Source organism: Lynx rufus, unplaced genomic scaffold (assembly GCF_022079265.1).
Source record: "Lynx rufus isolate CCGP_SWC_20201006 ecotype Redwood Valley unplaced genomic scaffold, mLynRuf1.p SCAF_2, whole genome shotgun sequence".
Taxonomy (NCBI): domain Eukaryota; kingdom Metazoa; phylum Chordata; class Mammalia; order Carnivora; family Felidae; genus Lynx; species Lynx rufus.
The window spans coordinates 186,635,669-186,647,977 of NW_025814834.1; the positions used below are offsets into that span (position 1 = coordinate 186,635,669).

General features: G+C 48.4%; 2 protein-coding genes across 2 annotated transcripts; one reads left to right on the forward strand and one right to left on the reverse strand.

The window, feature by feature from the left end:
* Window positions 1-274: 274 nt before the first annotated feature.
* Window positions 275-4,438, reverse strand: MMACHC (metabolism of cobalamin associated C). Its single transcript, XM_047084345.1, has 4 exons — window positions 4,345-4,438; window positions 2,214-2,408; window positions 1,331-1,483; window positions 275-844 (listed from the first exon to the last, which is right to left on the reverse strand). The coding sequence occupies exons 1-4, from the start codon at window positions 4,423-4,425 to the stop codon at window positions 425-427; spliced, it is 849 nt and encodes a 282-aa protein (XP_046940301.1). The 5' UTR covers window positions 4,426-4,438; the 3' UTR covers window positions 275-424.
* A 401-nt stretch (window positions 4,439-4,839) lies between these two features.
* CCDC163 (CCDC163 homolog) lies at window positions 4,840-8,034 on the forward strand. The gene is given in 6 exon segments (XM_047082359.1): window positions 4,840-5,197; window positions 5,288-5,321; window positions 6,019-6,205; window positions 6,319-6,386; window positions 6,668-6,735; window positions 7,820-8,034. Coding segments are annotated over 6 exon segments (543 nt in total). The 5' UTR covers window positions 4,840-5,119; the 3' UTR covers window positions 7,928-8,034.
* The last annotated feature ends 4,275 nt before the right edge of the window (window positions 8,035-12,309 follow it).

Consider the following 12,309-nt stretch of genomic DNA (forward strand, 5'->3'; position numbering starts at 1 on the left):
AGGAGATGATTGCCTTTTAGTCTCTGTAACAAGTAGGATCTTGGAGCACTGGAGAGAAATGGAAAAGAATAATCCTGTATTTTAAGCTGGGAATTCTGGATCTGTCTTGTCTTTCACTTCTTTTGACTAAGTTTTTCTGAGCTTTGTTATCTTCACTGAAGAGCTCTATTACAATCCTTGTATCAAAAATATTGTACCCAGGCACCTGGGTGGCTCCTTTGGTTGAGCATCCAACTCTGGATCTCAGCTCATGTCTTGATCTCAGGATCGTGAGTTCTAGCCCAATGTTGGGCTCCACACTGGGCATGAAGCCTGTTTAAACAAAAATATTGTACCCAAAATAAAATATCTGGCCTTGCCAAAGCCAAAGGAGTTCTAGAGCCAAGTACCACTTATAAATAGGGATCTCAGAGGAGGGAGGATATCAAGGGCCCGGGGATGCAGGTGGTGAGATACTGGGGCTGAGCCAGCCTCGGGCTCTGCTGGGATTCTGGGGCTTCTTGGGTGGGAGTGTGGTAAAAGGAAGCTCAGGTGATGCAGAGCTAGGATCCTCTGAGGGCTGGGCCAAGCCCAACAAAGCTAAGCGTTGGGCAGGTGGAGTAGAAAAGTAAGCCTTCTGTTCTTCTGAGTAACGCTCCTGTGGTGTTACAGCATCCCGGTATGTCCAGTCACGCCAGTGGAAATTAAAGCCTTCAAGCAGGGTGATTCGGGCAGCTCTTGTAGGTACACAGTCCAGGGGCTTTGTGGGTGGCAGATCTGGCACCTCTATTCCTGGCAGCAGCATTACTCCTCGGATGGCAAACCAGCCTCCGTATCGGGGATGTATGCACACACCTGATATGTGCTGAGGAGATGGTAAAGCAAGGTCATGGAGTAAGTCCAACTATCATCACTGCAAGCTAGGCTTGTTCATTTATTTTCAAGGAACACTGATTCCACATTTGAACCTCTCCTTTGGCTGGGTTCCCCTATTTCCTCTCATGGACAACCCTTTTCATGAGCTCACTTTGGCCATGAGGAACCTAGAAGGAAGGGTTTATTAAGCTGAGTCTCTGTCAACTTCCCAGTCTTACTGTTGGGTTTCCTGATTACTGCTCTACCCCCTCCATCCTGTAACGAGATTTTAACAGACCAAGTTCTCTGACCTGATGTGTTCCCAGGCCGACTCCAGAAAGCATGTGGGGTTGGGCTCCTGACTAGGGCACACCTTTCCCTTGGATTGTGTCTACCAAATCATTTACCCAGGGTAGGTGGAAGAATGTGAATTGGTATCTTGAGGAGCCTTCACCATTTTCTCCCAGTCCCTACTCATTCACACTTGCCCTCTGACCTGGGTCCCCCAGGGGTCAGCCTCCACATCCTTCCGTTGGTAGTAGTAAGCAGCCCCTGCCACATGGGCTGCAGTCTGGGCCAGAATCTTGGGGCGCCGATTGGGGTGTACCTCGTAGTCAGCGATGACTTCCATTTGCAACTCTGGGAGGTTCTGGGATAGAGATGGAAGCTCATTTCAACATGAGAGGAATCATGACTTTGTCCTAGAGAGCCCTAGTTGTGTTAACTTGGTCCTGTCCTCAGAAGTTGTTTAAAGGGAAAACATGACCTTAAACGTGGGGATGGGGGGGAGCTCCACTGTGAAGAAAATGATACTCTGTCCAGAAAGGTCCATATTTGAAGGGAAATAACAAGGTCTTGCTCACAAATGCCTATTACAAGGGGTGACTTGGCTCTGCCCTCCCAAGTCTCAGTGTGGAGGAAGACATGGCCCAGCTTTGGGGAGACCCAATGTATGTGTGTGTATATATATGTGTGCATGTGTCTGGTGGTGGTGGGGATACTGTTCTACCCTCAAAAGGCCCCAAAGACACATAAAACGTCCAGGTCTAGGGCAAGGACAGGTGAAAGATGCTTAGGGGATGCTAGGCTTACTCCTATTTCACTTGGAGGCTAAGGGAAGTCTGGTTTGAAGTTAATGTAATTGCCCATCTGAGATAGGGTAAGTGAGATTGATTATAGACCTGGGGGGCTGCTAGAAGAAGGTGGCTGAAACTGGGCTAAGGCAGAATGGGGAGAGCTCACAATGTCAAAGATGCTCTAGCATAGCCCATCTGAAAGTGGCTCATAGCTGTAAGTAGGTCTAGATCCTGCACTGAGCTTAGAGTAGCTGAAAGCAGCTATGGGTTTGAAACCTGGGGGAATATATGAACCTTGCTCACCTTTCTAACACGGCCCAAGTGGTAGGCTACACACTGGTCCACAGGGTCAGTCAGTGGTCGGAGATGGCAACTCTGCAGGAAGGGTTTGAGGGCCCGGTCAAACATAGCAGGTGTGCTGAGTACCAGGAAGGCCAGGGTAGGTCCTGGCAGGGGTAGGTGGAAGGCTGGAGGCAGGAGTGCATTATACCATGCCACCTAGAACAGAGAGAAAATTCAGGCTACACAGGAGGGCCAATTTAGGCCTTTGTCAGGTCCATACCTTGGCCCAGCATTCAAGGCCTCATACATCTTGGGCTGTCTCCATCTCATTCATTCAGTGAATGGATTTCTACTGATGCTGCATGATGTATATTTATGGGGGACTCCTCCATAGGGGAATCTGACAGGGAGTTTGGGATAAAGAGGCAGAGAATTCATGACTAAGAACCAAAAGAAACTGTACTGTGATTAGTGCAATGACAGGGCCTGATGAGGATCCTGTGAAACTAGAAAAGGCTTCTTGGAAGCTGTTTTTGAACGGTAGGAAGGAAACTGACAAGATGATGTAGGGAGAGAAAATCTGGTGTTTTATTCTAAATAGAGGGCACAGCATTAACAAAGACATGCAAAAATGACATATTTGGAAAACAGCAAATTGTCTAGTTTGATAGAAGTGAAGGGTCTGTAAAGGGGAGCAGGAGAGAAGGGTGGAAAGATCAGTAGGCGTGAGATTATGACTGGCCTAGATACTAATTTAAGGAATATAGGTCTAATTTGGTGACAATGGGGGGGCTAGCCATTTAAGATTTAAGGAGGAAATGTACATGATCGGCTTTGGAAAGATCTGGCTGCAGTGTAAGGACAGGTTGAATGCAAAATGATAGCAAGCAGATTATTGCAGTAATCCAAGCACAGAGGGGTTGGATGGAAGGGAATGGACTTGGGAGACTCAAGTGACAGATTCCTAAAGGTCTTGGTGTCTGACTGGATGTGGGGGAGGGAAAGGGTGAGAAGTAGGAGTCTAGTACAATAACTCTTACTACTCACCCAGTTCTACCTGACCCACCAAACATTCTCACTCTCTCCATACCTGCCATCCACCACTACCTCCACACCTTTACTTAAGCTGTTCCTGATATTTGGGATGTACATAATACTCTTTCCTTCTTTTCATATATAGCTCAACTCTATATTTTTTTCTGGGAAGTCCTTCTCAAGCTAGACCCAACATACTTTCACTATATTCTTTCCCAGCACTGCTGTGTGCCACTCAGTGGAAGGGGTGGGAGTGAGTTGTCTCTTAAGCATCAGGCAAAGGGCTCAACCTGAGTTGATTTAGCTTTGTGTCCAAGCACACAGCTCAGTACAAAGGGCACTGGATAAGGGGGAAGGATCTGTGTAAACAAGGGTAGGTAGTGGTGCCAGACTTCTGTAACAGGCGAGTGCACAGTTTCTGTATCCAGCCCAGCGCTGGTGATTGGCAACATCATGAATTAGCCCTCTGTTGGTAGATGGAACAAACCAGCCAATTGTTTGCTTGTTCAACAACAGGAATGCCCTTCCCCCCTCAGATAACCTAAATCTTAGCTACACAAACCTACAAGGCCTTGCTCTATCCTAACTCCTTAAGGAAGCTTTTTTTTTTTTTTAATGTTTACTTTTTGGGGAGAGAGACACAGAGCAAGTGAGCGAGCGAGCTGGGTTAGGTCAGAGAGAGAGGGAGACACAGAATCCGAAGCAGGCTCCAGGCTCTGAGCTGTCAGCACAGAGCCCAAGGCGGGGCTCGAACTTAAAACCGACGCTTAACCGACTGAGTCACCCAGGCGCCCCTTCTGAAGGATGCTTCTCAAATGACTCTGACCCCACTGGTCACTTTCTTCCTGTAAATTATGGAGGTGGTAGAGCCACAAGATTACTGGGTTATGTGGTGTCTCCCATTCATCAATATGGCGTTATATGGGATTTCAAGGACAAACGTGCGGCCGTTTCTCTACCTCTTTAACAAAGTCCCCATTGACACCATGTTCCCGTACGTCAGATGGACATGGGGCCAGAGGAGCTCGGGAAAGATCAGAAGGCTCTCGAGCTTCACGCCAATAGCACCGAGGCCAATCATACACCTCGCTCCAGCACCGCAGAGGGATAAACCAACCTGGAAGGGGTAAACCTCGAAGCCAAAAGGGCACAATGTGTCTTCGATCTTCTGCTTCAGTTCTGCGACTTGCAGCTCCATAGCGCACGCAACGCGCAGACCTTGCTGGGGAATGGAGTCTCAAGGATAACCTGGGCCGTTAAGTTTCAAGGTAGCTTGGACTCCATTTCCCAAGAACCACTGGGATCAGCAGCGGGGTAGCGTTGGCTCTATGCAATGCATCTTGGGATATGTAGTGCACTTGGTCCTTGGGTCCAACAACTACAGAATCAGAAAGCCTCGGTTTCCCGGCAAGCTTCACGGTGGCGGTGTCAATGCTCGTGCCGCTACCAGGGAAACGTAGTTCTACAGCCTCCATCGCCGGTTGTTTCCGCGAGAGACGAACTCAGTTTCCCACGTGGCGCTGCGGCAGCCAGTCCGAGGTCGGACTTTTCCCGGCCTACAGGAGGGTTTGAACTGGGCAGTAGTCGCTGGCACAGGTTCGGAGTGATGGTACCTGTGTCTTGGGTCTGGGAAGGTTTCGACCAAGATTCGGCACTCTCAATTCCCACCTGATAATTGAGTATCAAAGCATCCCGCTTTTCCCCTAGAGTCCCCAAGAGCTGCTCTCCTGACCAGTCCCAGTTTGGCTTGATAACTGCATCCCTCCCTACCTTTAGTATTACATCCCCACTCCCCACTTTCGATCTGAAGTGTGGCCTTACTGGTCTGTGTCTCTGGTGTTCCGGGCTGGAAGAGCAAAGGCACAAGACGTCAGGGAGCCTTGCGGAAGGTTATGAGTAGGAGCCTGAGCTGGTCTGAGCACCTCGACGTGCTTCTCAATGCTACCGATGGAAATGTGGCCAGGATTAAGGTGAGGGGGCACCTGAGGGCCCCCGTTAGAGGTTTGGGTTTAGGGACACTCAGAGCCTATTGGCCTGTGAACTTTTTTTTTTTTTTGTAGCAGCGGCTGTATCCTCTTGGAGTCTCCACAGCGGGTGAGTATTGTCCCTTTTCTGCCCCCGTTCTTTTCTTTTTCCAGGATCTGCTTTTTTCCAGTGCCTGTATCATCCACTATTCCAAATTCCAACTGTTTTCTTTCCTGAACAAACATCTGTTTTCTCCCCAAAGTTAGGCCTTACAATCATCCCTTGCTTATTCCCTCAGCAGGAGATTTGGCTGGGACCTGGATTTCCCCTCATCACTTGCTTCCTCAGTCTGGAGTCCATGCTCAACAGCCTTGGGCTCTAGAGACTCCCTTTGTCCCAGAGAGGCTGAGTTGGGGTAAGGCCCATGGTGCATCTTCTCTCTGGGATGAAGTTATTATTCTCCAATCCCAGCTTCAATCCCAGGCTCAGGTAAAGTGTGGAATCCTAGGTGTGTATGTGTTTGTGTTTGTGTGAGATGCCCCTTGCACAGTAGCTCAGGTGGCTTTTCTTGCCTGGGTAGGTGACTGAGACACTAAGACAGGCTGTGCAGGGGCTGCTGGAAGAGCAAGAGCAGCAGAAGTATAAGATCTGTACCCTGGAAGGTATATGGCCAGTTATTTTTTTCCTGCACACAGCTCATTATGTATGCATACAGTTTTGTTACATATCTCCTGTGTGTGCACTTGTGTCTTGATTTGCAAGTGGAATCTGTAGGCTCATGTGTAAAAGTCTCAGAAGGACTGATCCTCAGTTTGTCCCACTACAGCATCTCTAAGGTTGCTGCAGGGGAGCCCAGAGCAGAGGGTCCTTCTCCTGGATCAATGCCTGGAGGAGCTGAGAAGGGAACTGCAGGGCCTTCAAAGCCAGGTGCAGGAACAGGCCCAAGCCCAAATACAAACAGGACCACAAAAACGTAGTGCTACTGGTGGCCTTCACCAAGAGCTGCAGAATGAGTAAGTGATGGGCAAGACCTCTCCTTCTTTGGGCCTCTGAATTCTTGGCACTCTGGTAGTGTCCTCAGGGCTTGTTGATTGGCTTTTGAATGACACTGCTGTCATCTGTGCAGGTGTCAACTCCTGTGGGAGGAATCAGAGATTCTTCAGGAGGAGCTGAAATTGCTGCAGGACTAGCTGAGTGAGTAAAAGATTGGAGGTGGGTATGAGTTCACCTGTCCCCTTTTCTGGAAAGCCTTTTTGCTGTCCCAGTAAGTGGCCATAGCTCTGATTTCTTGAGCTGCTCAGAAGTCTGGCCAAGTGTTTTGTCTTGCCTCCATGGTGTGAGTCTAGTTTCCCCAGTCAGTTTGGAATGCTAGACCAGAATGCTTCTGTCTCAGTTTTCAGCACCAGGCTGGGTACAAGGCCGGGAGGAGAAGAGAAGTTGGAGAACAGCTCTCTTACATTTTTCTCTCATTGAAGGCCAGCACCAGGAGCTGCTGCTGAAACAGATGGCTGAAGGGGGGCAAGCTCAGGCCCACAGCTGGAAGGTAGGACCAGGATCAGACCTATTTCTTCATATCTCCCTATGAAGGCTCCTTCCTTTCTGTCTTTTCTGTTGTGCAGGCAGGCCAGCATACCCTTTCCCACCCCTATCTCTTTCTCTCTTCCCTGTGCTGACTCTACCTCCCTCCAAAGCTTTTCTTCCCAAGCCCTCTTCTCCAGGTTGAGAGACTGTCATTGCCCACATGAGGGTTCCATGTGTGCTGAAGATGCCAATGGTGGGGAGGGGGATTCCTCCTGGAGAGGGAGAGGAATGTACCTACCTGGTCCTACCTGGGCCCATGGTCTGGCAGACGTTGGAGCAGCTGCAAAGTGGCAGGGAGGTCAAGGGTCACACCCTGGAGGCTGCCAGGACAGAGGTCCAGGATGCCCGGCAGGAGCACAACCTCCTCAGATCAGGGGGTGTGGATGCTTGTGGCAGTGGAAGGGATATGTCTCAGAGGCCAGGCATTGGGGACCAAAGTTCAGCTATCCTAGATTTGACATGGGCTGGTAGGGGTGGTATGGTATCTGGGTCACAGCCTGTAAAGGCAGTACTGGGCATTCTTTACTTGATACAGGGTCACTGAGGTATCTTTATATGTTTGAAGGATAAAGGGAGAGGAGACCGGGGTCCTGGCCTCACGAAGGAGAACAGTTCTATGGTGGAAGGGTCCTCTTGACCCACTGTCTCCATCTCTGCTTCTGTTCCCCTTTCCAGGACCTCCATTCACATCCTCCAATCTAAGTTGTCCCTGGCTGCCACCTTCACCATGTGTCTTTCTTCATCTACCTCTGAAGTCAGTCTTCCAGACAGCAACAGTAGCTGGGAAACTAGGTGGGAGTAAGGGCAGGGATCCCAGGTCTGGGGGAGGGTGAATCTGAATGGTGTGTGTGTGTCAGCTGCCTGATTATTTGGCACTGGGTAGAATGGAGTCTCTGCCTCTTTTTTAGTGAATCCATCATTCTGTCGTTACTTATCCCAGGTCAGGCTTGTATGTTCCTCCCCATCAGACAGGCCTAGGGCCTAATTCTGTGTGTATCATAGTGCTCGCTGATGGTTTGTTTTCTTTTCCCTTTTTATCCCCTTAGATCTCCAGAAGAGCACACTTTCTAACCTGGAGCCCAGCAGCTTTCAGCTTTAGGCCCAGAGCCTTGAGCAGGAGAACATATTCTTTAAGGGCCCCACAATGTTCCTGAGTGACCTATAAGAACTTGTAAGAGTAGCTTTGCTCACCTTCCCCTTCAAGCCCCTGTTTCTGGGCCCCATGTCCCTCCTTTCTTGATCTAGCTGGTATCTGCCCTCTTACTGAGGCTTGTCACTGCCTGCCCACCAGGCAATAATTACAATAAATGTTTTAACTCTTCCTGATGTCTTCTGTGAATCAGCACCCACATGGGATAGACTCAACTGTACCCTTTCTTCCTCCTGTTACTGGACTGCTTTCTGCCATCCCTCTCTCTGAAGTCCAAGTTCATAGATACTCATAGCTGAGTGCAAGCCCTCTGCTCAGTGGAATTTGGAAGGAGATGGGAGTTCCCATTCTGGTGGGTAGAATAAGGTAGGCCAGTATTGCTGTGGGGATGCAGAGGAGGGCAAGACATTTATATAGGCCCTGGACCTGAGCAATAGGAGGCTTCCTCTCCTCACCTCCAGCTTCTACCTCTTAAGGTTTACTCTAGTCCCTCCACATTTCCTCATCCTCAGTAGCCCAGCCCTGCTTGCATTTCTGCAACAGTCTCCTGGTCTCCTTTCTTTCAGTCTCTGCCTCTAATCCAGTGGCTTTAAAATTTTTTGATGTGACCTCCAGTAAGAAATACAGTTTACATTGTGGCCTAGTAAATTTACATGTATATATTTATTAGATGAAACAAATTTCATGATTTTTTTTTTAATTTTTTTTTTTTTTAAACGTTTTTATTTATTTTTGACAGAGAGAGACAGAGCATGAACAGGGGAGGGGCAGAGAGAGAGGGAGACACAGAATCGGAAACAGGCTCCAGGCTCTGAGCCATCAGCCCAGAGCCCGACGCGGGGCTCGAACTCACGGACCGTGAGATCGTGACCTGGCTGAAGTCGGACGCTTAACCGACTGCGCCACCCAGGCGCCCCTCATGATTTAATATTAATCGAATCACTAGGGGTGATGTACTCTATATTTCTTGTTATATTTAAAAAAATGCCTTGTGGTTATTAGTTCTAATCCTTCCATCACAAGCTTGCTCTCTGGAAAGTAGATCTTTCTATGTAGGCTAAGGGCAGCTTTACTTGCTTCTTACTTGGATTTTGTATTCTAGAGCATGCAGTCCAAGATTTCCTTAGAAGCAGCAGCATCCCACTAAGGACTCATGAGGTCTCTTCCACCACTAAATATAGACAAAAGATAATGCCATTCATCCACCCAGTTGATATTTATTGAGCATAATACATACCAGCCCTGGTATGTATTTGCCCTGAGTTAAGATGTGCAGTGGGCTTAATAAAGTTCCCAGCTCTTAGCTCCATCTAGCTGGGAAGAGGAGACAATTCTGAAATAAAAGCATAATAAAGGGCTGAGATCAGTAGGGCAGGTTATACGATGCATTCAAGGCCCTGGCCTAACTAGGAGACAGATAATGAAGAGTGGGCCTTTGACACCCAAATAACTATAAGGCAATCCTTGGTTCTTTCCCCTCACTATAAAGGAAATTTCTGACAGTGGAATGGGAGAGATCAGACTTGGGTCAAACAGAACTTGTTCAAAAACCTAAAAACTTGCCATCAAGGCTCATCTTCCTACTGAAGGTACAAGTAACCCCTCTCTTTTACATCTTTCACTGGGCATGTGATACATATGGTATGATGGCATTATTCAATTATACTTGCTACCAGTGCTGTACCTATTTATCAAATACTTTGCATCAGGCTTTGTGGGAGACAGGTTTAAAAGGTGCCAGGGCTCTAACAACAGAAAAATTAAATAGCAGTGGGGAACAATGGTATTTGAACTGTCACCAGGTGGCAGCACATCATGTGTTGCCAAAACAATGATACAGAAAAGGCTTTGAGCCAAGGGTACAGGGTTGGGTGATTTCTTTTCTCCTTTTGGAGATACTGTGAGCTACCTATTAATCTAACTAAACCAGTGTCCTGTTGAGACTACTCTGCTCGAGAACCTTTGACAACTCTCACAGCATAAAAAAGGACAAATTTGGCATTTAAGCTCAATCCACATTTAACTTCCATTCTTATCTCCTATCACACATCTTTTTAAAACTTTTTATTTAACTGTAGTAGACACACAATGTTACATTAGTTTCAGATGTACAACATAGTGATTGGACAAATTTATACATTATGGTATGGTCACAAGTATAGCTATCATCTGTCACCATACAATACTATTACAATACCTTTGACTATATTCCTTGTGCTGTGCCTTTTATTCTCGTGACTTATTCATTCTAAAACTGAAAGCCTCTATCTCCCACTCCCCTTCACCCATTTTGTTCCCTGTCCTTTCCAGCAACCATCAGTTTGTTCTCTGTATTTATAGGTCTGGTTCTGTTTTTTGTTTGTTTGTTCATTTGTTGTTTTTTAGATTCCACATATGAGTGAAATCATACACACATCTTTCTTAAATTTTATTGCCACTAGGAATGCACACCACCTATACTCCAACTATTCAAATCCCACTTATCTGTCAAGACTCTTCCAGTAGGAGGCAAGTCTAAAGATGTCTGAAAGGAGGTCTCTAATCCAAGGAAATATTGGTGCAGGAAGGCCCATACTCTGGTGTTTCTTTGCCTGCTCTAGCCCTGGAAACTCTGTTCCAATCTGCTCAGGCGTGAGATTATGAGCACCTGAAGTCCAGGCATATGGAAAGCACGAGGAAGGAAATATGTGCATGGTGAACAGTTGAATAGAATTCTTATTCCCTACCCAGCTCTTTCAAAATCTTCAGTTTTCAAGCCAACTCAAGCGTTCTCTCTTCCAAGAAGGCTTCACCGAATCAATTCTTAGTCTAGATTAATTGTTGCTTCAGCGTTTGAACCCAACTCATTGCTTTTACTATCTCAAGTAGCTAATAATAATAGTTTATGTATCAATTTCTCCCCTACAGTATACCGAGATCCTGCAGGACTCTACGTTCAAATGGCTTTTTCTTATTCAGAGAGTCCTTACTCAGCTATTACTTCACCAACTGCAAAGCCGCGCCAGTCGAACACATTTTCTGTTAGTTTTATTAATTACCAATCGTTTATATGTTTGGCATTTTAATTGTTCCCTCTTGTATTTACTGTCCCGCCCTCTGGAGATTCCAGGGACTTGAGTTTCCCCCAGGTGTATTCCCTCCTCCTTGATTCCGCCTTTCCAGCACACTGCCTCTCCTGTTTTTAACCTCCTCTTACTTTCTATTGGTTCTCTTCGTCCTCCGGAGTTGGCGCCTAGGGCTGTTGATTGGCTTTCTCGGACGCCTATTGAGGCCACCCTCATACCACGTGGCATTCCTAACGCTAATTGGGCAATTCCACTAGCTGGTTTATCAAGGATCGACGATTGATTGGCTGCTGGGAGGCTTGAGGAGAGGGGCGTGGCCGCCGAGGCCCCGCCCCCAGTCCTCCAGCCTACTTGGGCAGGCGTTTCAGTGGCTCGCGGTCGCGGAGCTCAAGCGGAGCTTTCAGCTGCCCTTTCTGGCTCGCCGTTGGGATCATTCTCCTGGCCCCGTCAAACAGACGGGGGGAACGGTCCCGACTGCGGGGCCATGGCAGTAGCCTCCTTGTCCTTCGCCGCCGTTAGCTCCGCCGAGTCTCCGGCTTCTGCGCGAGGGACCCCCACCGCCTCCGCAGGCTAAGAGCCTCTGCCGCCTCCAAGCTGTGAGGGCTACTATGCTCCCACTTTGCTGCTGCCTCCGCCTCCCGCCCGCGCAGGCACCCCTCTGGCTGCTCAGTCCCGCCTCAGGTAACGCCGAGAGAGCGCATAGGGCACAAACCCGGGGCACCCCGGCCCGCGCGCGCTGCTGCTACACCGCCGCGGTTCCGGAGCATTGGCGCTCGGGTCTCTCAACACCGACAGGACCCCTTCGCTTCCCAAGGTCTTACTCTGAGCGGCTGGGGACACTTCTCGCCCCTTCCCCTTCCCTTTTCACTTCCCTCAGGGTCGGGGGACAACCCCTACCCCGACCCCCGCCTTCTTGCCTCAGAGGCCAGGCACCCATTAGAAGTTCCTTCGTATCGGGGACCTGGTCCTTGACTCCACTCAGGAACTTTTCTCATTTCACAGACTCAAGAATCCTTCATTTTCTCGGAGAACTCCTGTTTTGGAGACCTCCAACTCCACACAGAGAGCTTCCCTCGTCTCTGTAATCCCTCCTCCCTCAGAGATCTGGTCTCCGTCACTTTACTTCCCTCAAAACTTCCCTCAAATACTCTTCCCTGGAAACTTTCCATTTCTAAACTCGAAAATACTCCGTCCCCCACCTCAGACACTACTGTCTCCTTCTTTTCTCCTGTCATCCCTCGTTCTCCCTTCTCTGCCTTTTATCTTTCACTTGGAAGACTCTGGACTAAGCCAGTATTTAGATTCAGCTAGAAATGAAACC